The sequence below is a fragment of the Aristolochia californica genome, unplaced genomic scaffold, assembly GCF_029961685.1.
Source record: "Aristolochia californica isolate CCGP_79_NKW_82.1479 unplaced genomic scaffold, dmAriCali1.0.hap1 SCAF_15, whole genome shotgun sequence".
Taxonomy (NCBI): domain Eukaryota; kingdom Viridiplantae; phylum Streptophyta; class Magnoliopsida; order Piperales; family Aristolochiaceae; genus Aristolochia; species Aristolochia californica.
Window position 1 is genome coordinate 21,201,702 of NW_027181826.1, and position 26,664 is coordinate 21,228,365.

Here is a 26,664-nt window from a genome sequence, read left to right on the forward strand (position 1 = left end):
AAAAAATTAAGTTAAATAATAATTAATTTTAAAATAAAGTTAATACGTAATATGAAAGTGCTGCTCCGATCGCACCAATTTGCTTAATCTAACGTACTCTGCAACATCTTAATTCTTCTTCAAGTTCGGCACTCCATCCGTTCTTGTAAGTCATTCCAGCAAGCTTTTCTGCCTTCTTTTTTGGGTGTGATTGTTACAGTGCGGGCCACCAAACGACTGTCTTGGGGAACTTGTGTAGCATTCCAGGCAGTAATGGAAGTGGGTAAGCCTTATCAAGCTCCAATAATTTCTCCATGGTTCAGTCGACATCGACCGGCGAAGGATTACCCACAGTAGAGCTGACGGAACAACCTAGCGGCGTTCCTTTGCTCCTCGGCGAGCTGACTTGGCTGTATCTTGTTCATCACCAACAGTAATCCAGCTGCCGCCGAATACAGACGGTGGACGAGAGCTCAAACGTCAAAAAGAATGCACCCAGTGCTGCTGACATTACCGACAGACCGGCCATGGTGGCTGCAATGAGAGTGATAGCATTAATAGAATTCTGTGTCATTTTCTGTTCCAATACTTGAAATGGTGATAGAATCGGGGTCATTTTCTGCTCCAATACTAGGTCGGGTTTCAATCTTAGTCCCCGTAATGTTGACGTCTCCTACATTCTGCGTCTTCATCGTTGGAAGCCGAATAGGACTTCCCCCAAGCTTTGGCCTGGGTGCTTGCAGAATTGCAAGAACTCTGCCATTAGACGATCCAGAAGAAGTAAAAGAAGACGCTAATAGAAGACCTGAAGCTTTTCAGGCAGCCATTTCTCTCTTTGTAAAGGTTTTTTTCCCAGATGGGTTGTTCTGGTTGATATAGCAGAGGAGGAGAGGGAGGAGGGGATTGAATTCTCGCTGGGTTCGTTTCATCATAATTAGAGAAAAAAAAAAAAAAAAAACTTCCGGATTACTATGCGCCATGACAGCAAACAAGATTCCTTGCAAATGACATTTTGACGGTTTACCCAATAAATTCGTACCACCCAAAAAAGGCCGTCTCTGTCGACGATGGCGGTTTCATTGATTTCACTGATAATCATAACACGAAGATTTGCTGTCACTTTCTGCCTCATCAAGTACATTATATCATCACACACCAAGAACCCATCTCTGAGACGCTTGCGAGAGCTCTTTTCTATAGAGCATTTCGGCGATGAAATCACAGCCGCCTCTAATATGACTCGTATATTAAAACATCTCATGGTATTTAGTGAAGAAAAGGACACTTGACTGTCACGTGCCTTTTACTCTGCCTTTTCTTCTGGCATTAAAAAACCAAGGCTTCTTCTTCCTCCCAGTGAAAAGAATAAGAGCCGGACCCGCAGCGCCCGCCCCCCCCCCCCCTCTGTCTTCTATTTTAAAAAATCCCCTTTCCATCCTCTCTGAGAGGTGATGCGTTAGAGATAAATAGTGTGGGTTTATGTGTTTTTTTCTGCATGGCACTCTCTCTCCTCTTCTCTCGCAGTTCACGCCTCTGATCCAACACTCGCTTTGCTTGTCCACTAAAAGCGCGGTGAGCTTCTGTTCTCTGCTGTAGTTTTTGAGTGAAGTATTTGTTTTACCGGAATCCACGTTATGTTTCTGTTATTTGTTGAATCTTCTGCTCTGTTTTGTAGGAGTACGTTTTTTTATTCTTTTTAGTACTGTTGTTGCCCATGGACGTTTCTTGGATGAACTTGCTCTGTTCTGCATGTGATCACTGATATGGGTGTTTTGCTCTAGTCCTTTTCTAATGCGCAATCTTGTTTCCAGTTTGTATTGGAAGGTAGCTTCGACGAGTATGGAAGGCGACTGGGATCCAACTAAATTGTGAATTCTTTGGAGCATTTTGGTCTTTCTTTCTCTTGATTCCTGAATTTGTTCCTCTTGTGCTTATTCCTATTCTTTTTGCTTTTGTTTGGACCTTTTAAGGCTTGACCATTACATTCATGATTACATGAAGAAACATAGCTTGCATGAAGCGGCTGCGACGTTCAAGGCAGAGGCACGCCTCCCGTCTCATGGTGTAGGTAACGCACTTATCCAAGACAATCCCATTGATATTTGCTTTTTGTCGCTCCGTATTAATGATGACTACAAGTTAATCTTTCATTTTTCTTGTTCTGTTTTTATGAATTGGATGTTTTCTTATAAATGTTTCCTTCTTGGTTGTTATATAGTAATAGAGTTTTTTCTCCTGATAACATGCTATATAGATTGTTAGGAACATAGATATGGCTGTTGCTAGGTAAAGAGCTCTTGATCAGTAAGGCAGTGTTACAGGTGGTCATTTGGGTGTCATATCCTTCCGTGGGAGAAGGCTCAGTTGTTTTAGGCATTTTGTGCTGATGGGGTTTTCTTATATATGGATCCTAATATCGGTCTTGGCTAGTGTCTGATACCTGTGACAAGTATTTTGGCATACTTTACAATTATCTTTATATCAGGTTCATTCAGGGCAATCTTTCCTCGTCCTAATGGTGACGAGCACTTATGTTACTGTCTGATCAGAAAGTTATTGTGTGACTTTTCTCTATAGCAATTGATAGCCCTGAAGGTTTCCTGCATGATTGGTGGTCAATTTTTTCTGATGTATTTGTCGCCAGAGAACAAGAAAATCTTGAGGCAAGGGAAGCTTATATCAAGGTGATTGTCTTGATGATTTCTTGCCTTTGTACTTATTCATGTATGTTGCAGGCGTATCTCTCCTGGGTCTAATTCATACCTGGTCAATCTTAGGCTAAACAATTGGCAGTCATGGAGCAGCAACACCTGCACTTTCAGTCCTCTCAGGTGCAACCACTAGATCAGCCCTGGGTTTTACAGATGAACCATAGTGGTGGTCAATCTTCCTCAAGTGGGCCACCAATGAGAACGGGTTCTCATGCGAAAACGCTGGAGGAATATCTCAAACAGCATTCTGTGAGAGAGTCAGAATCCATATCACATCTTGTTGATGTGAACATATTGACTGCCTCAGAGGCCGCAATTGAATATCAAAGGTTATTGTTTTACATCTCTGTGTAATTTATGTGTAAATATGCCAAGATTAGATATGGTTCTATGCCTCATGCAGTTGTTTCACTTCTATCTATTTATTTTAGATTCTGGTGTTTGTTTTCCATGCAGGCGTATCCAGCAACAAGCCCTTGCACAAAGCCAGCAGCGAGTTGTAAGAGTACGGAAGCTTCTTTCAGAATATTATTGTTATTTTGTACGATACCTTAAAGTAAGTTTTGACGTACTTGGGTGTGATAAGTGGTACTAGAATATGCTTGTATTGCAGGATAATGGACATGGTTCAGATACTGGTAGATCGCTCCCGTCAGAAACGTTACTCTATGGTGTACCAAAAGTAAAGCTGCCTAGGTCAAGGTTTTGTGAGACAGGTTGGTCAGGACACCATGGTGATTTTTCTAGCATTAAGTTTACTTTATTACTGAAACTAAAAGAACTGTTAGTAGCTTATGTTAACCAACCCACTTGTCTTCATTCCAAGAGTTGATTATCTCTGATCTTATGTAGAATTGTATGATAAAATAATTCTGTTTTGAGGATAATCACAAAAGTGAATTAATTGCTTTGTGCCTTCACCGTTCATACCTTGTTGTGTTTTTAAGTGTTCATAATTTAAAACAATGTGCAGATTTCTTTTTTCCAGAATATTACAAGATGAAAGAATCAATTCTAATATAGATAGTTTGTCTGATAATTAATATTTTCCACTGTATAGAAAACAATTAGGGTAGATGAGCACAATTTGGTGAGACCTGCTTGACCTCAGGCTATTGCTGGCTCTTGCCATCTTATGAAGATGTATGGCAACCAATGAGGCGGGCGCTCAGCCCCTTAATCCTTCTGTTATCTAATAACGAAAAGAACAAAACTCTATAATATATCCACTGTGAGAGACATGGAACTACATTCTTCATGAACTTTTTCCTCGCAAATATAAAAAGTATGACTTTCTTAATGAATCTCACACTCTTTGAATGCTCTCCGCCTGCTTGAATCGCATTTTTGGTGAAAGTGGTTTTTTGCCCATCTTTGCAGAAAGGTTGTGGAGAAAAGTTTAATTTTTCCACCTAGGAGATATTTTATCCAAAATAAAATGGTAGATTGGGAATAAATCTATGAAGCCCTAGGCAAAGATCTGACATCTTGTAAACCAAGAATTTTCACGAAGAAGTTCTCTCGCCAAAAATCTGGTAAGATGAGATAGAGTGAGTTAGTATCAGGACTTTGTTTTTCTTATTAAAGGCAATGATTTTTGAGACTCCAGCTAAACTCGCTTATTTGAGCGAAGTCAAAGGTAATTATAGATTTTCTAATGATATATTATTATCATTACATAAGATTCCTCTTTGAAAGATGTTTATCCAACTTTATGTAGTCTGTGTCTCATATCTTCCACATATTCAAAGAATATTTTGAGGCGTAATATTCTGCTTGGCCTCCCAAATGACCTATATATTATTCTTTTATTCCTATTCGCAGGTTTAAACAAAGGCCCTAATGCACTTCCATTGAATGGTTGGCCGCTAACTGTAAGTATAGTTTGACCATATTTATTCTTATTTGTTTCGATGAAGAGCTGCTTATGAGTATTGATCTTCTGATAGGGAATTGATCAAATTGGTCCAAGCATGGGGCCTCATCTGCTTCATTCAATGCTACAAACTCCAGAGCAACTTAAACAGTTGCAACCATCAAATGTTCAACATCTACCTAAAATCTTTACACAACCACATGGAAATCTTGTGTCATCCCTCTCAGCGAACCATGCTGAGATGGATCTTCAAAGATTGCTTCTTAGAGGCAATTTGAATGGGCAAACGTCTCAACCATGTCAGCAGACTGCCTTTTCCACTCAGATGACATCAGTGGTAGTCAAAACTTCTCAGAAAGATGAGGTAGACTCATATATCAGGTTCCATTGTGTCTTTTTGTGATACAGTAACATGAAGTGGGATTATTTATTCTGTGCTGGTTACATGATTGATGCATTGGTTTTTTTGTAAGTAAATAAAACCTGTAGGCCATTAATCCTATGAACCACTTAAGGTTAGTTATTGGTGTTTACTTTTCAGGTTTTTGAGATAAATCTAGAACTGGACAGAGCCATGCCAATGCAGTCTGGCAAGATTTGTAAACAGATCTTGCTGCAATTCATTTATCCATTTATCATGTAAAATCAAGACTAATTTTGAATTCACTCTTTATAAAAAACATTGTTCTTTCTTTGAGCATTCCTTTTGAGTTCATTTTGTGAAATCCATGTTGTCAAGCTAGTATTTTGTCATCTTAATGATGTCTGGTTAAGGGCATGTGAAGAACATTTCAGCTTAAGCTTCTAGGCTGAGTTAAATCCCCTAGAACCCTAGGTCGGCTGCAATTTCTTGGACCCTTTGGAAGGAGAGAAATGAAAGAGTATTTAATAATAAGAACACATTAAGTTACTCATCCTCGGAGGAGCTGGACTATGTGATGAATTGAATCTATTCTCTGGGGCTTTTACTTGTATTAGTTGGTGGCTGTTTTCTGGATATGTCCCAGCTAGGCTGGTATGCATCACGCAATGAAACCTCCATGATAATTGTTATTCGGAGATGAATTCTAGTGGCAGCCCAAGTGGAAATACCAGTCAGACTGGTATTAGGGGTGTTGATCAGGATGATTAGCAGAGAATAATGTTGGTCCATACCATTCTATATACTAGTCTGTGAGCCAAGTCATTTGCTATAGAATGCACTCACACTGGCACTGTTTTTTTGTGGTGTTAGTATCTCTACTGTATAATCCCCTTGGCTTTTTAGCTTGCTCTCTTTTGATAAATTGTTGCTATTAAAAAAAGAAAATATATAAACTTATGGCAAAACTTAAACTAGATAGGCAAGTTTCTTGATTCTTATTAATGTTGCCTATTTTAATATATAGATCTGTATCTGTGGGATTTCAGAATAACAGAAATAGAAAATATCAAACACACTCTGGAAGTGGGAGCAGTGTTAAGGTGGGCCGTATTGGTGTTCTGCCTCTGAGTATGTGCCCTCCAGAAGGCAATGTGCCTCTTGATGAAATATCAGCTCATGGTGCTTCATCAGAGAGCCATAATGCAGCTGAAAAGCAAAAGAAAGGTGATTCCCAGGCCACCAGCAGAGAGGCTGAAACTTCTGAGCGGGAGGTACTACTTCTCCCTCTTTTCCAATTTCTTTTCTTTTTTGTGCAAGTTTTGAAAATAAAATACTTATTTTATTTGGTTAAGGATAATGAGGTTGGTGATAATGGTGGGTCCTTTGATGACCATTTTGAATCATTTTTATCCCATTTTGCTGATGATGAAGAAGATGGTACTGGGGATGCTCGTCGTATTAGTCTAAACCAAGGTTCTTCAAACTCAGGTGCATCAGAGGGTAACTATAAATGGCTTTTGAAGGACAAAGTTCTAACATTTCATGATATGTGTATTGAGGACTGTTCATGCAACTTATTGTACAAACTACTTTAATGACATTATTTAGTGCTTTATGAAACTGATGGATAAGCATCTGGAAAGTTTTGCTGGACGAATGTTTATCCCCCCACTCGAGTACAGTGGAGTAGAGACTATTTGTAGTTACATTGTCAGTCTCAAGCTGGAGATCCCAACTTCTGAACTTTGCCAAAAAAATGCTAGTTCTTTACGCCTTAAATTTGGTTATGGATGGGTCAGTCTGATGAGAGGAAAATGATAAACCTGACTAACGGTTTTCTTCAAGAAACAGCGGAGTGGGTCAAACTTACTGTTGGAAAGTTACATTAATGGAAATATGGAATTACAGAAATTGAATCTTACAAAATGTTCTTCATCTGATTGCTTTTGTTTTGTTCAGAACTTTCTTTTAATGAGGTAGGTTGCCTGCGATCAAGCACGGGCCAGGTTGTCTGCTGCCATTTTTCCTCAGATGGAAAACTGTTAGCTAGTGCTGGGCATGACATGAAGGTTCTTTGATTTTCCACTGGTTCTCTAATCCTAAGAACTCTCTCTCTCTCTCTCTCTGAATTTGAATTTGTGATCCCATACTTGTTCTTAGGTAACTGTATGGAACATGGATACCTTTGATTTCCAGACCAGTGCAGACGAGCACTCACTAGTGATTACAGATATCCGTTTTAAACCAAATTCAACATTTTTTGCAACATCTTCCTACGATACAACTGTGAAAATTTGGGATGCTGCTGATGTGAGTATTTTTTGTTACCTTATCAAGTTGCATGTCTAAAGTGATCCCATTTTAACTGTTCTTTGAATCTCTATCCTATATGAATCTTGTTGCTTTTGTGTTAGTATTTCTTTGTCCTTATCAGACTGACAGGAAGCATTGTTGGGTTATATTCTTGGGCTAGCTTAGGTTTGAGTCTCATCTGACCAACTGAATTACATGGCTAACTAGCATTCTGCCAAACTTAGTTTAGAAAGTCGAGTGTGGCTTATGAATGGTTTCTATTGTGTTCAAATATTTTATTTTATTTATAAAGTTTGATGTTCTGATCTACTTTGTGTATTTGGTGGCATAGCCAATTCATTCACTAGGCAAGCTTGTTGGACACAGAGAACAGGTGACATCTTTGGATTTCCACCCAAAGAAAGCAGAACTCGTTTGTACATGTGATAGTTATGGTGAAATCAGGTGGTGGAACATCACCAAGAATTCCTGTGTGCACGTCTCTAAGGTCTCTCTCTCTCTCTCTCTCTCTTCCTCTCCCCTCTCTCTCTCTCTCTTCCTCTCCCCTCTCCCCTCTCCCGCTTCTCTTTCTATATATATATATATAGAGAGAGAGAGAGAGAGATAATGATGAAGATGTTCAAATTCATAGTCTTCTTCAATCAATACCCCCTCTTGAATCTTTTATTTATGCATTGCAGGGTGGGACAAGGCAGGTTAGAATCCAACCGCAAGGTGGGCAGCTTCTAGCTGCCGCTGAAGAAAAGAAAATCAACATATTCGATATTGAGGCTGACCAGCTCCTGGTTTCACTATGGGTACGTTTTACTGTTTCTTATTTGTTATTTAATCACGTGTTACTTACAATTAAGAGAGCTTCTTATAGGGACACAAGAAGGAAGTGAGCTCCATCTGCTGGCACACGAGTGGGGATTACATGGCATCTGTCTGTGAAGACATTGTTTGCATTTGGTCCATTGTATCAGGTTGGAAATGCATACATCACCTGAGGTCCATCGACGACAAGTTCCAGTCTTGCACGTTCCATCCCAGATATCCTGAAGTTCTGGTTATTGGAGGTTATGAGGTAGTAAGATCTTCGATACCCTATTTCACTTGAAGGTCTTATTCTTACCAATTTTATGTACTCCTTTTGGAATGTAACGGGTGGACCACTTGGTCTCTATGTAGCAGCATTATCACCTTGCAATTAAATATTTGTTTCTAATGGTAGCAAAATATGAAGAAGCAAATGCAAAATGCTAGGTGTAAAACAGTGTCTCCCCTCACTTATTTTATTATGTTGATCATTTGACAAAAGTAAAACCTCTATATTTTTTAATTCTTATTTCTGTTGTTGCAGTTATATATCTCTATCAGCCTCTTTATTGTAAAAATTAGAGTTTGCATAATTCCAAGAACTGCTGAATACTGAACGTTCACATCTTATGAAATCTAACTGGCTACCATTTTCTTCCAGAGACTTGCGCTATGGGACCCAGCGGAGAATAGGATAGCGTCGTCAGTAGTGCATAGAGGAATGATTGCTGCACTCTCCACTTCTCCTTCAACTGGGATGGTTGCATCAGCCAGTCATGATCAATGTGTGAAGCTCTGGAAATGATATTTCGTTTTTTTGTTCTGATTGATATGCTTTTCAGAATAATTTGGGGTGGGGCTATTTGTTCATCATCACCCAAGGTATAGCGGATATATGTAGGTACTCTCCTTTGTACAGAGGTATATCATCTAAAGAGGTTCTATAGGAGGGATTGACCTTGTTCTTGACATGAATAGTAGAAAACAAGATTGAAATGCAGTGGATAGTTTTGGAATTCACCTGAAGATTGTTTCTTTGTATAATTTGTTCTCTTTTTTTTTGTTTTATCCTTTTACAGAAAATTTACAGGGTAGTTTCCTTTCAAGAATAACGTGATTTCATGCTTTGGCACTTTGGTCTATCATTTACTGATATTAAAAAGGTTTTGCTCTTAGATAAACATAGAGGGGTGGAATAGGTTTATTAAAATTAAATAACTCTTGAAAAAGATTTATAAACATATCTATAGTGGTTCACAATTATTATTTTAGATTACAAATATTTTTGCTTTCATTTTCATATTGATTGAATACATTTCAAAGTGATAGAAGTGTTGGTAATTTTATAGTTCACCTAAGAACTTGAAGTAACTAAATATTATTTTCAATTCTATATTTGCCTAAAAAGAAGCATTTGTAAAGCTTCATTGCAAAAGCAAGTAATCCTTGTTCATAAATCAATGACTAAGTTGTAATCCAAATCCCTTTCACCTGCAATTGAATCGTTGAGGAAGTGGAATGAATTCTTAGAAAGAATTGAATTGAAGTGAGATTATACCATTTTATTCGCTCAGGTAAAAACGGGGCAAAATTGATTCATACCTATTTTGTGAATCACGCGGGATTGCTTTTCCCCCCTCTCTCGGCCTCCCACACTTTCCTGCGCGACGCACGTTGCTTCTCTTCTCACTTGGCCTCTCTCTCTTCTCACTCTCTTGGCCTCTCTCTCTTCTCACTCTCGGCGTACCGTCGGAGTGCCGCCTCAGTCGCTTTTGCCCGCTGGTTTAAGGAAAAATAAAACCATCGTAATAACAATAATAACTTATATTTGAATGTGCTTTTGAATTTTTTTTAAAGAGTTATTTCATTTTGATAAACTTGTGCACTCCAATTCAATTCTAAGTGGTATTTGAGCAAAACCTTTTCAAGTGGTATTTGAGCAAGTGTACTCTTCAATTCCTGGTTAAACTTATAGGTTGAGAATATAGCTACTCCAATTGGCTTTGAATTTGATCTATGAGAGATCATAACCCTAGATCAAGTACTACTAACCATTCTAGAGTCATAGGAGTGGGTAATGCAAAAGAGGTATGAGACACATCGAGGGACCACTCTTTCTATGGAGCCTCAGCGATGAAATCACAGCCGCCTCTAATATGACTCGTATATTAAAACATCTCATGCTGTTTTGTCAAAGAAAATGACACCTGACTGTCACGTGCCTTGTACTCTGCCTTTCCTTCAGGCATTAAAAACACCAAGGCATCTTCTTCTTCCCTCGGTGAAAAGAATAAGAATAAGACCCCCCCCCCCCCGCGTAGGGTGAAGGGTTGTGTGGGTTTATGTTTTTTTTCTGCATGGCCTTCTCTCTCCTCTTTTCTGGCAGTTCACGCCTCTGATCCAACACTCCCTCCGCTTGTTCACTAAAAGCGTGGTGAGCTTTTTTCTCTGCGGCAGTTTTTCAGTGAAGTATTTGTTATTTCTTTTTTCGTTTTTTGTTGAATCTTCTGCTCTGTTTTGTAGGAGTACGTTATTTCTTTATTCTTTTTTGTACTGTTATTGCCCATGGACGTTTCTTGGATGAACTCGCTCTGTTCTGCATGTGATGACCGATATGGGTGTTTTGCTCTTGTTCTTTTCTAATGCGCAATCTTGTTTCCAATTTGTATTGGAAGGTAGCTTTGGCGAGTATGGAAGGCGATTGGGATCCAAGTAAATTGTGAGTTCTTTGTAGCATTTTGGTCTTTCTTTCTTTTGATTCCTGAATTTGTTCTTCTTGTGCTTATTCCTATTCTTTATGCTTTTTGTTTGGACCTTTTAAGGCTTGACCATTACATTCTTGATTACATGAAGAAACATAGCTTGCATGAAGCGGCTGCGACGTTCAAGGTAGAGGCACGCCTCCCGTCTCATGGTGTAGGTAACGCACTTATCCAAGACAATCCCATTGATATTTGCTTTTAGTCGCTCCGTATTAATGATGATTACAAATTAATCTTTCATTTTTCTTGTTCTGTTTTTATGAATTGGATGTTTTCTAATAAATGTTTCCTTCTTGGTTGGAGTTTTTTCTCCTGATAACATGCTATATAGATTGCTAGGTACATAGATATGGCTGTTGCTAGGTAAAGAGCTCTTGATCAGTAAGGCAGTGTTACCGCCGGTCATTTGGGTGTCATATCCCTCCGTGGGAGAGGGCTTGGTTGTTTTAGGCATTTTGTGCTGATGGGGTTTTCTTATATATGGATCCTAATATCGGTCTTGGCTAGTGTCTGATACCTGTGACAAGTATTTTGGCATACTTTAGCTTTTTCTTTATATCAGGTTCATTCAGGGTAATCTTTCCTCATCCTAATGGTGACGAGCACTTATGTTACTGTCTGATCAGAAAGTTGTTGTGTGACTTTTCTCTATAGCAATTGATAGCCCTGAAGGTTTCCTGCATGATTGGTGGTCAATTTTTTATGATGTATTTGTCGCCAGAGATCAAGAAAATCTTGAGGCAAGGGAAGCTTATATCAAGGTGATTGTCTTGTTGATTTCTTGCCTTTGTACTTATTCATGTATGTTGCAGGCATATCTCTCCTGGGACTAATTCATACCTGGTCAATCTTAGGCTAAACAATTGGCAGTCATGGAGCAGCAACACCTGCACTTTCAGTCCTCTCAGGTGCAACCACTAGATCAGCCCTGGGTTTTACAGATGAACCATAGTGGTGGTCAATCTTCCTCAAGTGGGCCACCAATGAGAATGGGTTCTCATGCGAAAATGCTGGAGGAACATCTCAAACAGCATTTTGTGAGAGAGTCAGAATCCATATCACATCTTGTTGATGTGAACATATTGACTGCCTCAGAGGCCGCAATTGAATATCAAAAGTTATTGTTTTACATCTCTGTATAATTTATTTGTAAATATGCCAAGATTAAATATGGTTATCTATTTATTTTAGATTCCGGTGTTTGTTTTCCATGCAGGCGTATCCAGCAACAAGCCCTTGCACAAAGCCAGCGGCGACTTGTAAGAGTACGGAAGCTTCTTTCAGAATATTGTTGTTATAATTTACAATACCTTAAAGTAAGTTTTGACGTACTTGGGTGTGATAAGTGGTACTTGAATATGCTTGTGTTGCAGGATAATGGACATGGTATGGATACCGGTAGATCCCTCCCATCAGAAACGTTACTCTATGGTTTACCAAAAGTATTGTGTATTTGGTGGCATAGCCAATTCATTCACTAGGCAAGCTTGTTGGACACAGAGAACAGGTGACATCGTTGGATTTCCACCCAAAGAAAGCCGATCTCTTTTGTTCATGTGGTATTTATGGTGAAATCAGGTGGTGGAACATCACCAAGAATTCCTGTGTGCACGTGTCTAAGGTCTCTCTCTCTCTTTCTTTTCCTCCCCCTGCTCCCGTTTCTCTTTCTTTATATATATATATTTATGTATGTACAAATGTGTATATATTGATATTGATAGATAGATATACATACCACAACAGCCTGCTTATCATTTCCAGTATCTTTATGACTCAAAGACATTCATTCACATGATCCATTCCGTGAAACTCTTTACAAATTGATAAGGGCCCCTTCTAACTAGTGATCTTTATTATTCGGGTTCACTGGGATTGGTGCAATCCTTCCATTGTTGCTATTAGCAGCTTGCAATCTCAGCTGCCAAACTCTGATATGTACTACTCAATATGATTGTATTGGCAATATGTCTTGACTTGGTTCTTGCTTTTGGCTGCTTAATTACTGTAAGCTATCTCAAGAACCTTGATCATGGAATTTCTTTTTCCTCCAGATGTCAGCACTTGTTTATCTTTTGCTCCATACCATTTCCTCTTATGCATGACTTAATAATGATTAAGATGTTCAAATACATAGTCTTCTTCAATCAACACCTCTTGAATCTTTTATTTATGCATTGCAGGGTGAGACAAGGCAGGTTAGATTCCAACCGCAAGCTGGGCAGCTTCTGGCTGCCTCTGAAGAAAAGATAATCAACATATTCAATATTGAGGCTGACCAGCTCCTGGTTACACTGTGGGTACGTTTTACTGTTTCTTATTTGTTATTTAATCACATGTTACTTACAATTTTAAGAGAGTTTATTATAGGGACGCAGGAAGGAAGTGAGCTCCATCTACTGGCACACGAGTGGGGATTACATGGCATCTGTCTGTGAAGACTTAGTCTGCATTTGGTCCCTCGCATCAGGTAGGAAGTGCATACATCACCTGAGCGACAAGTTCTAGTCTTGCACGTTCCATCCCAGATATTCTGAAGTTCTTGTTATTGGAGGTTATGAGGTAGTAAGATCTTGGATACCCTGTTTCACTTTAAGGTCTTATTCTTACCTTTTTTATGTAGTCCGTTTGGAGTGTAATGGGTGGACCACTTCGTCTCAATATAGCAGCATTATCACCTCGCAATTAAATTTATGTTTTTAATGGTAGCAAAATATGAAGAACCAAATGCCAAAGCATGACATCACGTTATTCTTGAAAGGAAGCCACCTTGTAAATTTTCTAAAAAAAGAGAACAAATTATTCAAAGAAACAATCTTCAGGTGAATTCAAAACCTATCCACTGCATTTCACTCTTGTTTTCTACTATTCATGTAAAGAACAAGGCCAATCCCTCCTATAGAACCTCTTTAGATGATATACCTCTGTACAAAGGAGAGTATCTACATACATCCGCTATAGCAGCCTCCCCACCCCAAATTATTCTGAAAGCTTATCAATCAGAACAAAAAAAACGAAATATCATTTCCAGAGCTTCACACATTGATCATGGCTGGCTGTTGCAGCCGTCCCAGTTGAAGGAGAAGTGGAGAGTGCAGCAATCATTCCTCTATCCCAGTTGAATTATGCAAACTCTAATTTTTACACTAAAGAGGATGATAGAGATATATAACTGCAACAAGAGAAATAATTGAGGGGAGACGCTGTTTTTACACCTAGCATTTGCATTTGCATTTGCTTCTTAATATTTTACTACCATTAGAAACAAACATTTAATTGCAAGGTGATAAAGCTGCTACATGGAGACAAGTGCCCACCCATTACGTTCCAAAGGGAGTATATAAAAAAAGGTAAGATAAAGACTTTCGAGTAAAACAGGGTATTGAAGATCTTGGATATCTGGGATGGAACGTGGAAGACTGGAACTTGTCACCAAAGGACCTCAGGTGATGTATGCATTTCCAACCTGATGCAATGGACCAAATGCAGACCGAGTCTTCACAGACGGATACCGTGTAATCCCCACTCGTGAGCTAGCAGATGGAGCTCACTTCCTTCCTGTGTCCCTATAATGAGCTCTCTTAAAATTGTAAGTAACAAGTGATTAAATAACAGATAAGAAACAGTAAAACGTACCCGTAGTGAAACCAGGAGCTGGTCAGCCTCAATATTGAATATGTTGATTTTCTTTTCTTCAGCAGCAGCTAGAAGCTGCCCAGGTTGCGGTTGAATCTAACCTGCCTTGTCTCACCCTGCAATGCATAAATAAAAGATGCAGGAGGCGAAGCAGAAGATGCAGGACACCCGGGAGAAGGCAGCCGAGAGGGCCAAGAATGTGTAGTTGCTCGGTTAAAATTAGGTATTTATGTAATTAAGTTTAAAAGTTGGTTTTTTGTGGGATTCTTTTAAAAAGATCTCAGGCTTCCAATATCTCGGCGATGACTCCAAGCTAATAAAAAACGACTGGGTCAAACAATGGCCCTCGATGAACAACGCGACGGCGGAATCATGCTTTTAAAAGTATCAGAACTAATATCTATATATGTCAACTGCTTTCCTCGACGACTCTCCTGCTTTAGTTATTTGACTTCTTTCATCCGTGCAAAAAATTCGAGGAAAAGAGCAAACATGGGGGCCTTGGTGAAGAGAACTTGGCATCAGTATTTGATACAACTGCAGCTCAATCCATTGAGGACAAAGGTTGTCTTGTTATTTCATTTAATTCTTCTTTCTTCCCTCTGAGTTTTACTTATTTTTACTGTTAATTTCGTTCCCCATTTCAGGCGATTACTGCCGGAGTTTTGTCAGGATTTAGCGACGTAGTCGCGCAGAAATTGTCTGGGTTTGAGAGAATCCAGCTTAGAAGACTTCTTCTCAAAGTGGTATGCGAACTTCGCTGCTTGCCCTTCTTTTCTCAAAAGATCGATTTTCAAAGACTCTGGTTTCTCGTGATAATTTGATGAATCTCTAGATTACTGTGTTCGTCAATCGAGATACTAGCATTCTTTTCAGTTATGTAATCCAAAATGATGACATCCAGCTATTTGGCTTCGCGTATGGAGGACCATTTGGGCACTTCATGCATAAATTATTGGATGCTATTTTCAAAGGCAAGAAAGACCGTAAGACAGTGGCCAAGAAGGTATGCTAGTCTCTATCTTCCTCAAATAGCAAAATTTCCTAATTCCTTAAGCTCTCATAAAAAATAAAAAAAACAATTTTTTGCTTTAAGGAATGTGGAATACATTTCGCACAACGTTAACCACGTTGTTTTTAATAGATTGTCTGAGAAATCCTGCTTATTTCAATGTGGCTTCCCTGATTTTCTTTTCAGGTATTGCTGGAACAATTAACCTCAAACCCTTGGAATAATATGTTGTTTCTGCTTTACTATGGATTGATTGTTGAGGGTAGGTCCTGTTATCTGATATCATCCATTCGTATGTTATCTGATGGTCAATAGCTACTGCATACTTGGATTTTTTATTTTTTTTTGAATCTCTCCAATCTTTGTTGACCTACAGGATAATACTGTACCAATGCTAACTTCTGTTAATATCTGAAAGATCGTGATTTTTCCATTTATTTCAAGCTTGTAAAAAGGAAAATTTGTTTTGAGCCGTAAAAGTTGAGAATCATTTGCTGCCTCCAGATTTACAGCGCACTCCAGTAATATAGACATGTAGTCAGATCCTTTTCAGGGAATATTATGCATGATTCTGTGTTCTATCTGGATAGGCTCTCTTCCAGAAGACTACAGCATGGAATACTGCCAGCTTAAATAAACTTCTGATGGACGAAGTGAACTGAAAATATGGCCTTGTACTCAGTTGCTCATATTCAATGTTTCAATGCTTGCATAGCAATAGTTCATTAGTGGCCCACACCATTCAGGCCATGACAAAAGTGATAAATAGCACTCTTTATGACATCAAATAGGGTGATTGTGGTACATTCTTCCACTTACTGTCATGAATCTGAGGAGCCCACAATTCAAAAAAGGAACAGATATATGATGGTGGCTGATAATAATTTTGTCAAACAACAAGGAGATAGTGCTTATATTTTTACTTTCTAGGCCAAATTTGAAACCTCATCTGGGCTGCTGTTAGGTGAAAATATAGAAATTGAACACACCTTGCATAGCTTATGAGCTAATATAGTCATCTTGACTCGAGATTATTCTGACTGGATTAAAAATGTGATCTGTTCTCGAGTGATGTTCCATTAAGGCAAGCAAGCATCAATAGTTTGTGTCCAAAGGATTCTAAGGTTAGGCAGGTTTGAGGTAGATGTTTTTAGAGCTAGGATTTTGAAATTTAAAATGCTATAGCACACATTAATCAGCTAGCCAGTAAAAATGATGATGGATTGGCTGCAAATTATCCCTCAATGTCTAATATTTGGAGAGTTTTCACCCTGTTAAGGTTTCTTCATGGTTAGCTAATTGTATATTGTTTCTTCGACATTCTTGTGATTAATTAACCAACTGGTGATCCATCACATCCCAAGCCCACTGCTCTCTCTTACCTATTTTCCTGTCACAGATCTTAATTTCGTTGAGTTGTCCAGTACAAGTTAAATGCGTTTGTATCTTTAGATGGCTTCAAGCTATACTTATCTGTCAGGCAAACCAATATGCATAGGCATTTGAGCCAATAGGAATGTGTTTTGGACTTTTTGGTCAACTATCATCATGTCTTTGAGTTTCAACAGACTGCCTTCTACTTATATGACTGGAAAATTCTGAAGAAAAACTTGCTTGGGTACGGGTAGTTGTTGGATACATGACCTCCTAAGAAGTCCTCATGTTGCCCCCTTCTTTTTCATCATCTTTTTTATTTTCATAATAGAAAAACTTAAATGATTGGTGATACTTTATCAACTTTAATTATCATTTGGAAGATAAACTAATGTTTTTTTTTTTAAAGATTGGAAGAATATAAGGATGTAACAAAATTTGATTAATAGCTAGGAGTTACCTTAAGGATTTGTTGACTCATCTAGATTAAAGTTTTTTTTCAGATTGGTGTAGTCTTTCTTTATGTACACTTCAGCTATTTTAGTGCAGGAAGGCCATGGTTTCAGGTTAAGAATAAGGTTAAGAAGGATTACCCCTCAGTGCAACTGACATCGTGGACAGTATGTCTCTTCTTTTCTTTATCTTACTTGTGTTATACATTAGCACAGCAAAATTGACAATAAATGATGTGTTTAAGTCTGCAGTTTTGGCCGATAGTTGGGTGGATAAATCACCAATATATGCCGCTGCAATTTCGTGTGGTGTTCCATAGTTTTGTGGCTTGTTGCTGGTAAATGTGAAACCTAAGCTTCATTGAACAATCCTGTCCACTTCATGATATTCAGTTATTAGAATCTATGCGATGATGATTACTTAATTGATTCTGCAGGGGAATATTTTTAAATCTTCGAGCAAGGTCCCTGACCTCGGTGAAGAAGGCATAGCAGAGGTTTCTGAAGAAATGTTCTTAGATAACTCCTTGCATGCAGCACCCAAGTGCTTTTCTTTGAATTTCTGGGTACCCTCAATAAAAATGCAAAGGGTCGTGACTTAAAAGGCATTTTATTACTGTAGAATGTATCCAAATTCAGATGAAATGCCATTGTTCTGTGAAGATGTTCCAACTTTACATAATGAATCGTCTCTTTCTCATGGTACTCGTTTCAGTCTGTGCACACCATTTGACAGCTTTATTCTCATTCTACAATATCCGATATACTTGAAATTTTGTTCATTAACTATTTTATCAAATCATAAGTAAACCTATCCGTGTCCACCCTTACCGTCAACTACGTCCTAGATACGCTTAGTAACTGCAAAGCCAGAACTGAACAATATCCATATTTACAACTCAGTACTTTAGAAACTAATGTCCCCAAGCACTTCCTGCAAGGCTTTCTGCTTCCATGAATTATGAACAATGAACAGGAATGCACAGATTATTTCTCATTCATCCAGCCATTTAAGTTGGTTATACACCTTTAAAATTAATCAGAAAACATGAGAAGTGAAGAAGGATGAGATTGAACTCAAAGAAGAACCATTCTAAACTAGGATGGCTTGTAGTATTTTGTTGGAACAAATGGCATTTTGGTGACGACTCCGTCGTAGGTCTTCCCACGAACTACAACTTTAACCTCTGTGCCTGCCTTGTGATTACCGGATTTCACGTAACCCATTGCTATATTCTTCTTGAGGCATGGACTGAAACCTCCACTGGTCACCTCTCCAAGACCATTGCCAGCTGCATCCTGGATTTCACTGTGGCTCCTAGGAGGGGGGCCTGGTGAGAAGAGACCTACTCGTCTGATTGCAGGGCCATCTACAAGCTGTTTAAGGATAACATCGGCACCTAAGAAACCACCTTCAGATCTCCTTCTCTTTCCTATGGCCCACGTGAGGCCTGCCTCAACAGGTGTGATGTGTTGCTCCATATCGTTTCCATACAGGCAGAGGCCAGCTTCAAGCCGGAGACTGTCACGAGCACCTAATCCTGTTAACCTTACCTTGCCTTCGGATTTTTCCAAAATGGCTTTCGTCAGATCTACAGTATGTTCCAGGGGAACAGATATTTCAAAACCATCTTCACCTGTGTACCTAAAATCTCATGCAAATGGACTACATCAATCTTCACATGGACATCTTTATCTAATTCATTGGAAGCAAAACCCAGACAAGTTGTGCATATTGAAATGAATGCAGTGGAGAATTTTCATGGGCTGAGTAAAAATCCATCGGTTTGGCTTTTTTGTTTGATTGCCAGACTAGAGGAGGGGTGAGTAAAAATCCATCAGTCAACCAGCATTTAGTCTTTATTCAATAGAAAATAAGACTATATTGTTTTCCGGAGATAATGATTTTTTGAAACCATCTATGCAACTATCAAGGCCTCAAATTTGGTCCTTTCCAAGAGATGTGCAACCGCTTTTCAAGACTGGAGAAGGATTCATTTTGAAGGGGCCAAAAAAGCAAATATTATCCTCTCCAAGAAAGTGTTGAGAGTGGCGGGGGTTAATGCATGAGCAACAAGGAAAAGGAAAAACATCAAGTATTAGTTGCAGATCCTAAGAGTTAAAGATAGTCCCACATATAAGCAAGCATCTACCATATAAGCCAACATGTAAAACTGAAATAGTATACCCAACCCTCAGTAAGGGGTAGTCTGCAATTGCACTAGACCTAACAAAACTGATATAAGAGACTAAGGATGGTCATCAAAATAGTTAAGAGGATCAAAGAAGTGAAAAATGTCCCAAATTTACCTCTAACACACGGAATAATTCTTTTCAGATGGGTTCTATTTCAAAACTGACACTCCTTTATAATTGTCAAGAAAAAAGATACCTTTTGGGAGTTAAAAAAAGGAAAAAGGTCAAACGTTATAAAAAAAGGAAAAGGAAAAAAGATGCAAATAGAGAAGAAATATTTGGAAGCCTGACATGAGATGTGGATAAATTAACGTAAATAAAAATTTGATGGTAAGCAGTTCCAGTATGATATTTCTCATTCAAAAAACACATAAAACAGATTATAAAAGAAAGAAAAGGAATCAAAACAGTTTCATACAATAGCATAAACAAGATTTACAGAAGAAAGTCATGAGCTGGAAACCTTTACTATCCACGTTTAGTGCAACAATTCTCAATAGAAAGTTAAGAATAAAAAACCACAGTAGAGACATAATCCCAAGACTTCATTGGTTCTAGCTGCCCTGAAAAGATATAAAAGAAAGGTGTCCCATGAGATGGAGAAGCATACCCAGTCCTGGTGAGAAAGCAGTGCACTCCATTGATATCCAACATGCGGAAATCACCAAAATATATTTTGCTCAAATCATCTTTTGTCAGAAGCTGGAGGACTGGTGCAGCAAGTGGACCCTATAGTGCAAATATCAACTTCAATGAGCACTTACAGCTACTGAAATGCTTTTTCTTCGACAGTTGCTCAAATCATTTTTTTTACATTTTTCTTTGACATTTTCAAAGATTTAACACCTTCAACACAGTCCATAGCCCACAATAATACTAATCAGACAAGTGAAGCAGCATTTTCAGGAAGCAAGAGGAATATTTACACAATCAAAGAATGATCACCAAATGGTCCTAACAAGACATGACCAGGTCCAAAGGCCAAGATTCACAACGAAACATTGTACCACATAATGAAGAAACATCAATGGGTGAACATCCACAGGAATTCTTCTGCAGAGGCAATCTCTATCATCTAATACTGGGTCCTGGTCATGTTTCATAACTTGATCAAATTTTCCTAAGTTTCAAAAAACATGGATCAAATTCGAAGAGTGTCCTCTCATCCTATAGTTTCAGGTACTAGCCACACATTCAGATTGCTAAGTGCATAACTCCACTAATATAGTACTAATAGCAAACCATAAACCAAACCACTGGCATTATACTGTTAGTACTTGTTACCTGTACCTATCTTAGATATAATAGTTTGTTATCGAGTGAGAGAGAGAGATCGAGTTGACTCAACGTAAAAGAATTTGTTCATTTGCGAAACGTTAAATCACAGCAGAAAACAGGTCACGACTAATAGAAAATATAGAGCTGCCACCAAACTTCATGGAATTTATGCCGCTGCAATGAATTTTTTATAACAATAAAAATACGCTGAACTGGCAAGACAAATACCAAGAGAAGTGACAATGACAAAATTTGGACCTGAAGAGCAAGAAGAGATCTCTCGTCATGGATATGCCAGCTGACATCACCACCCTTAGCCTTAAAATCTTCCATATGAGATCCAATATGTGCCAAATCCTTATCTCTACAGCCTGCATTCACAACCAAATAAATGTGGTCATCCTTCACCTTGGTGATCACCGAGTCATCAATGGCTCCCCCCTTCTCATTGGTAAAAACGGTGAGGCTCCCCGTGCCGGGCGCCAACCCGGCGACATCGGCAATGACAAGCTTCTCAAGGAATTTCACACAATCTTTCCCCTTGAGGCTGAGACCACACATGTGCGACACATCGAAGAGCCCTGCATTGGCTCGACAGTTGAGGGTAGAATCCATGATTGAGTCTTTATACTGAATCGGCATACTCCATCCGGCAAAGGGTACCATTTTGCCACCATTTTCGACGTGGAAATCGTGGAGCGCAGTCTTTTTCAGTTGCGCTTCTGCCGCAAAGAAGCGGCGAGGGGTAAAAGCCTTTTTGTCGGATTGGGCGAGACGACGAGTGATGGATTGGCCAAGCTGCCACAGAGGTCCTCTCATCTTGGCAAGCGGATCTGCAGGCAGTTAAAAGAGAGAAAATCAAACACCTTTAGGAGATTTCAGATAATGGGTATTCAACCAAAACTCATAAGATCATAGAAAATCGCAAAAAAAAAAAAAATGAGAGGAAAGAGGAGGAAACTAACAGATTGTTGGGCGCCGCTGTTTGCAGAAATTGGAAGATGAGTGAGACAATTGTACGTATATGACTGTGGTGGTTATTTAATCACAAATAAGATATTGAACGAATGGGATTTTTTGTATAAAGAAACTAAAGAGGAGGTTGGTGATAAAGAAAGAGAGGCAAGGGGTTGTTGGGTGGGTGGCGGAGGGTTCTTCAGCCAGATCGAGACAGGATATGATCCACCTTCATCGTTACTGAGTGGCCATCGCTCTCTCTCTCTCTTTCTCTCTTCTTACCAGCAAAGGGTTATTAAGAATCCTGTAGTACCCATTGATGTGGGGCGAGTGGAACCTTTTGCTTGCCTGTTGTGTATCACAAATGTTATTACCCTAACGCTCGGTAAAATATGTTAAAACCGTTAGTGCCGTATGTTAACACCGATAAGTCCTTCACTTTCCCTCCCACTTTCACTGGGGAAAGTACTTCACTTTCCCTCTACTTTCCCTCCCACTTTTCGCCTGCACTTACAAAGTGTACTTTCCCTTTAACAAATTCTAATCCCCTCCTTGTAAGGTATTTTCAAAGCAAGACATGATCTTGAGCAATTTGACATGTGTATAACCTTGTCTTTAAGGCTTGTCATATGTAATTGTCTCCCACGAGGTCATGATTTGACCTAGGAATGAAGGTTCATGAAAGTTCACTACCCTCTTCCCGGAGTCATATGGTTTCTCTCTGCCCTGGGAAAGGAAAAATGTTAGATGGTTCCCACTTGTCCAAACGTTCTCCACGAGATAAAATTTGTCCACTTATTGATGTTCCAACGGAGATAGGGAAGACGATAGTTAGGAGAGATGGGTATGCAGTGGGATCTCTGGTTTGATCCCTAACAGCTTACTCACCCTTAGTCCATCTTTTGGACTTGGACGACCTAAAAAAAATCTCATGAGACCCAGTCTAGGTAAGAGAAAGTTAGGTTATCATCATTGCCACGAAACCATTTCAATTGTCCAGGCAAGTATTAACTACTCTGAAAGTGAAACTCCTCGTTCATTACATTGGCTTGTTCTAGATGGCCTGCAATGTTACTCCTTGGAATTGCAGGTATTTGACAATATTCATTGAAGAGGCCAATCCAGTCTGGTTTTAACAACAGTAATAAGCAGAGAGAGTGTTTGTTGATTATCCTTTTAGAGGTGATGCATACCAACATATGATTTGATCAAAGGTAGTATACACTGTTGTCAACCATAATAAATTCACATCCGGCTGCCTTAGAAAATGTAAAAAGTGGTTGAGAAAAATAAATGAAAATAATGGTTAAAAAAGAAGTTAAAGATAAATAGAGGTATTTGAGAAGCTTTGGTAGAAAACGTAAAAGATGGTAGAGATAATACGAAGCTACCATTTGCAGTTAACTAAGGGGGGGTTAATCAACTTGAAGGACGAGATGATCTTCAACCGCAGAACGCTTTTCAACACTTGAAGTCGTTAATGGAGCGCAGATGAAGCTTCATCTCGATGCAGGGGATGAAGGGGTCCTTCATCTCCACTATTTAATTTCGATCATATGAAAGAAAGCCTTGTTTGATCTTCTTTGAATTGAAGGACGGGCAATGCTCGCTTTTTCCCTTCTCTCTCCTCGCACCCCCCCCCCCCCCCCCATCGCACGTCGTCATTTCTCATTTTTTCTTCCTCTCTCCCGCACTCCCTCTCTCGTCTCCCTACGCCCCTGACGTCGTTGCTGCCAAAATCGATCTCGTCCTTCGTCTCCGGCCACCGTCTCAGTTCCCTCTCGTCTCCGGCCTTATCTCTCGGTCTTCTCTCGGCCTCGCCCTCTCTCTCGCACCCCCTCTCTCATCTCCGTGACTCCCTCTCTTCTCTCGGACTCACTCTCTCTCGCTTCTCTCTCTCTCTATTCCCTCCCGACCTCCCTTTCTTCTCTGTCTTCTCCCTCTCTTCTCCCTTTCGGCCTCCCACTCCCTTCTCTCTCTGGCTAGTCTCCTTTCCCCCGAAAATACCTTCCGATTTCATTCCATTTCCCCATTTCCATTTCGATTTTCTTCGATTTTGGACATTTGGGCATTGATTGCTTAATATCTACTTCGATTAGGCATCGATTTCACCCTTCGGCTTCGGATTTCCCCAAATTTCAGAAAGTATGCCTAAACCCTAATTTTTTTCATTAAATTAGTGTTTTATTTGATTTAAATTTATTTTCAATGCATAATTGGGGGTTATTTGTGCATTATTTTGGGATTTAGTGTTACAGTTTATAGTCTAAATTCTTGATTCGTGTATGGATTATTTTTAGGGTTTGTTGCTCGGTATTTAAGGGTCCAGTAAATAGGGTTTAGGGTTTATGGTTAAGGATTTAGGGTATTTTAGGGATTAGGGTTTTTAAGGTTTAGGGTTTTTAAGGTTTTGGGAGTTTTGTGTTTTTAAGCTATAAGATTTTTTGGGTTTAGGGTTTGGAATTAGGGTGTAGGGTTTAGGGTTTAGGGCTTTTAATGTATTAAGTTCTGGAATTAGTGTTTAGTGTTTAGAGTTTAGTAGGTGATAGGGTTTAGGGTTTGATGGTTTAGGGTTTTTTTTATGGTTTGTGTTTCGGGTTTAGGGTTTAGGGTTTAGGTTAAGGATTTAGGGTATTTTAGGGATTAGGGTTTTTAAGGTTTAGGGGGTTTATGGTTTTTAAGGTTTTGGGGGGTTTTGTGTTTTTAAGCTCTTGGGTTTTTTAGGTTTAGGGTTTGGAATTAGGGTTTAGGATTTTGGGCTTTTAAGGTATTAAGTTATGGAATTAGTGTTTAAGGGTTTTTAGTCCAATTCAAACAAGGTTGAGTCGCCTACACGGGCATCTATTAGCCAAAGAAACCCGACCACCATCACTGACGAGGTACAGGTCATAGTGACTGCGAAGTTATATGGGGCTCTTCTAGGGGTCTTTGGTGAATTTGGACTTGATGTGTGTGTGTTTTCATTGTTTAGTGCATATGCACTAGTGAAAATAATTTAATTAATTTTGAAATGTGTGAGAATGTTGTTGAGAATTTTTGAAGTGCTATGAAATGTTTTTGCCATGTGGTGAGGAGATTAGGGTATTATACATATCCACCACATGGAATTTTTTTTTATGGTTTGTGTTGGTATTTTTTTTTTATCGTTTGTGTTTCCGTGACGAGTAAAAGTTGTCTGATAAAGTTTTTTTCTTGAGGACCGTCTCGGATTTAGATTATACATAGCTGCAAGAAGACAACCAAGTGGTCGAACATATGATATTTGGACATTCGATGATGATAGCAAAATGCTCGATCTCTTGGTCGAGCAGGTCAATCTAGGGAACAAGTTGCCTAACGGGGTGTGGAAGCATGAGGTATACATAGAGTGTGTAAATAAGTTCAATGAAGACACATTCATGAAAAAAACTGTTGAGCAGGTGAAGAATCGAACAAGAGCATGGAAGAAAACATACCAAATGGTAACGAGCTGTATCAACACTAGTGGGTTTGGTTGGGATGCAACCACACAACGAGTTACTGCATGTAATTCTGTATGGCTTGATTACATAAAGGTCAGTAAATCTGTATGGTTTGACTACATGATGTACTATAAAATATTTTTTATATTTTTCGCGTTAGTATAACTCTATTCCAAGACGTCTAAATGATGTTTTATTCTTTTAGGAACATAAAGATGCTGAGAAGTACAGACGTGAAGGTTGCCCCCTGTACGACAAATTAGCTGTGGTGGTGGGAAACACAATAGCAGTAGGGTCAAGAGCTGCAACCTTTGTAGATCAGGGCGATGAAGTGATCCATGAATCTAAAAATGTCCCAATAGATGAGCCAGAGGATGTTGATATGGTTAGGGATACTCCATCACCATTATTAAGCATGGATGAGTCTCTAGGTAATCAATCTGAAAGAAGTAAACGGTCATCTTCAAGTCGTCATAGAAAGAAAACCGAAATGCCCGATGATGACACTAGTAGAAGAATCTTTGATGCAATAGATCGAATTGCTAAGACATTTGAGAATTTCATGATGAAAGACAATATTGTAAGAGATTGGGTCAAAACCCTCAAGGAAATCCCGGACTTGCCTACAAAATTGAAGTTTCGCGCTCCTTCATGGTTAGATACGCCAAGTAAGAAGGTCATGTTTACGGAGATGACAGTGGAAGAGCGGGTCGAGTGGCCTAAATTTTGTTTTGAAAACTAATTGTAATGCGTTATAAATACACTATTCTTTTAGAATATTGTTATGTATTAGGCATGATATTTGTATTATGATGTTGTAAGACTTATTAGCATAGTTTATATTTAAATTTGATATGTTGTGTTTATATATTGCATGGATGAATATGGTGCTTTGAGTATGGATGTGGAATGTGGATGAATGTAGGATGTGATTGAATGTAGGATGTGGAATGTGGATGAATGTAGGATGTGGGAATGTGGATGAATATAGGATGTGATTGAATGTAGGATGTGGGAATGTGGATGAATATAGGATGTGATTGAATGTAGGATGTGGGAATGTGGATGAATATGGTTGTTTATAGGTGTGATTGCAAATAGCTTATGATTGAAGATTGATGTTTACTTGTGTTTATGAATTTTAGGCGATTGAATTTGTGGATTTCCATGGATACTATGACAAACAATGAAAAGGTTGCAACTATGGTTGCATTCACAACTTTGTTGATCGCCATGGAAAGATACTATCTGTACCATTGCAACAGACGTGTACTACGTTCTTGTGGGATGAATGGTCCATTGTATTTGCAAAAAGCACTAGACAAATCACCAGTTAAATTTCAGAAAGTTTACAGGATGAACCAACTGGTATTTCACAAATTAACAGATATACTTACTAGTAAAGAGTTTTTATCAGCCACAAAGACCATCTCAGTTGAAGAACAACTTGCATATTTCCTCCTAACTGTTGGTCAAGGACAAGTGTATAGTGTCACAA

At 38.9% G+C, this 26,664-nt stretch overlaps 4 protein-coding genes across 8 annotated transcripts; 3 read left to right on the plus strand and 1 right to left on the minus strand.

The window, feature by feature from the left end:
• Positions 1-573: 573 nt before the first annotated feature.
• Positions 574-9,039, plus strand: LOC137951221 (transcriptional corepressor LEUNIG_HOMOLOG-like). The gene is made up of 16 exons (XM_068797806.1): positions 574-822; positions 1,761-1,816; positions 1,950-2,047; positions 2,557-2,663; positions 2,757-3,019; positions 3,147-3,195; positions 3,304-3,406; positions 4,515-4,564; positions 4,640-4,930; positions 5,977-6,418; positions 6,890-6,999; positions 7,091-7,240; positions 7,575-7,730; positions 7,924-8,040; positions 8,109-8,309; positions 8,703-9,039. Exons 1-16 carry the CDS (start codon positions 574-576, stop codon positions 8,844-8,846), a joined length of 2,586 nt encoding a protein of 861 aa, XP_068653907.1. The 3' UTR covers positions 8,847-9,039.
• Positions 9,040-10,364: 1,325 nt separating this feature from the next.
• Positions 10,365-13,525, plus strand: LOC137952254 (transcriptional corepressor LEUNIG_HOMOLOG-like). Of its 3 annotated transcripts, XM_068799365.1 has the most exons (9): positions 10,365-10,475; positions 10,717-10,760; positions 10,864-10,961; positions 11,458-11,564; positions 11,658-11,711; positions 12,020-12,068; positions 12,177-12,424; positions 12,984-13,100; positions 13,171-13,525. In XM_068799365.1, the coding sequence occupies exons 2-7, from the start codon at positions 10,732-10,734 to the stop codon at positions 12,179-12,181; spliced, it is 342 nt and encodes a 113-aa protein (XP_068655466.1). In that variant the 5' UTR covers positions 10,365-10,475; positions 10,717-10,731; the 3' UTR covers positions 12,182-12,424; positions 12,984-13,100; positions 13,171-13,525. The 3 variants fall into 3 exon arrangements, with proteins under 3 accessions (XP_068655466.1, XP_068655464.1, XP_068655465.1); XM_068799363.1 differs by having other exon boundaries at positions 11,658-12,068; XM_068799364.1 differs by having other exon boundaries at positions 11,658-12,068; positions 13,179-13,525.
• Positions 13,526-14,536: 1,011 nt separating this feature from the next.
• LOC137951994 (peroxisomal membrane protein PMP22-like) lies at positions 14,537-17,960 on the plus strand. Of its 3 annotated transcripts, XM_068799031.1 has the most exons (8): positions 14,537-14,659; positions 14,922-15,000; positions 15,084-15,182; positions 15,341-15,442; positions 15,635-15,710; positions 17,372-17,442; positions 17,527-17,612; positions 17,712-17,960. In XM_068799031.1, the coding sequence occupies exons 1-8, from the start codon at positions 14,634-14,636 to the stop codon at positions 17,764-17,766; spliced, it is 594 nt and encodes a 197-aa protein (XP_068655132.1). In that variant the 5' UTR covers positions 14,537-14,633; the 3' UTR covers positions 17,767-17,960. The 3 variants fall into 3 exon arrangements, with proteins under 3 accessions (XP_068655132.1, XP_068655131.1, XP_068655130.1); XM_068799030.1 differs by lacking the exon at positions 14,537-14,659 and having other exon boundaries at positions 14,777-15,000; positions 17,520-17,612; XM_068799029.1 differs by lacking the exon at positions 14,537-14,659 and having other exon boundaries at positions 14,777-15,000.
• A 273-nt stretch (positions 17,961-18,233) lies between these two features.
• On the minus strand, positions 18,234-21,993 carry LOC137951896 (aminomethyltransferase, mitochondrial). The gene is made up of 4 exons (XM_068798871.1): positions 21,714-21,993; positions 21,007-21,581; positions 20,081-20,199; positions 18,234-18,919 (listed from the first exon to the last, which is right to left on the minus strand). Exons 2-4 carry the CDS (start codon positions 21,565-21,567, stop codon positions 18,373-18,375), a joined length of 1,227 nt encoding a protein of 408 aa, XP_068654972.1. The 5' UTR covers positions 21,568-21,581; positions 21,714-21,993; the 3' UTR covers positions 18,234-18,372.
• Between the last annotated feature and the right edge of the window lie 4,671 nt (positions 21,994-26,664).

Coding starts and splice junctions, on each gene's coding strand:
- LOC137951221 (XM_068797806.1), top strand. CDS start 574: ATGGTGATAGAATCGGGGTCATTTTCTGCTCCAATACTAGGTCGGGTT. Junction 1,817..1,949: donor TTGGAAGGTAGCTTCGACGA/GTATGGAAGGCG, acceptor GGACCTTTTAAG/GCTTGACCATTACATTCATG. Junction 8,310..8,702: donor TGGTTATTGGAGGTTATGAG/GTAGTAAGATCT, acceptor ATTTTCTTCCAG/AGACTTGCGCTATGGGACCC.
- LOC137952254 (XM_068799363.1), top strand. CDS start 10,732: ATGGAAGGCGATTGGGATCCAAGTAAATT. Junction 10,962..11,457: donor CCTCCCGTCTCATGGTGTAG/GTAACGCACTTA, acceptor TTTTCTCTATAG/CAATTGATAGCCCTGAAGGT. Junction 11,565..11,657: donor CAAGGGAAGCTTATATCAAG/GTGATTGTCTTG, acceptor GGTCAATCTTAG/GCTAAACAATTGGCAGTCAT.
- LOC137951994 (XM_068799029.1), top strand. CDS start 14,809: ATGCTTTTAAAAGTATCAGAACTAATATCTATATATGTCAACTGCTTT. Junction 15,001..15,083: donor TCAATCCATTGAGGACAAAG/GTTGTCTTGTTA, acceptor TCCCCATTTCAG/GCGATTACTGCCGGAGTTTT. Junction 15,443..15,634: donor GTAAGACAGTGGCCAAGAAG/GTATGCTAGTCT, acceptor TTTTCTTTTCAG/GTATTGCTGGAACAATTAAC.
- LOC137951896 (XM_068798871.1), bottom strand. CDS start 21,567: ATGAGAGGACCTCTGTGGCAGCTTGGCCAATCCATCACTCGTCGTCTC. Junction 20,200..21,006: donor GATCTCTTCTTGCTCTTCAG/GTCCAAATTTTG, acceptor TTTGCACTATAG/GGTCCACTTGCTGCACCAGT. Junction 18,920..20,080: donor TGCTTTCTCACCAGGACTGG/GTATGCTTCTCC, acceptor ATGAGATTTTAG/GTACACAGGTGAAGATGGTT.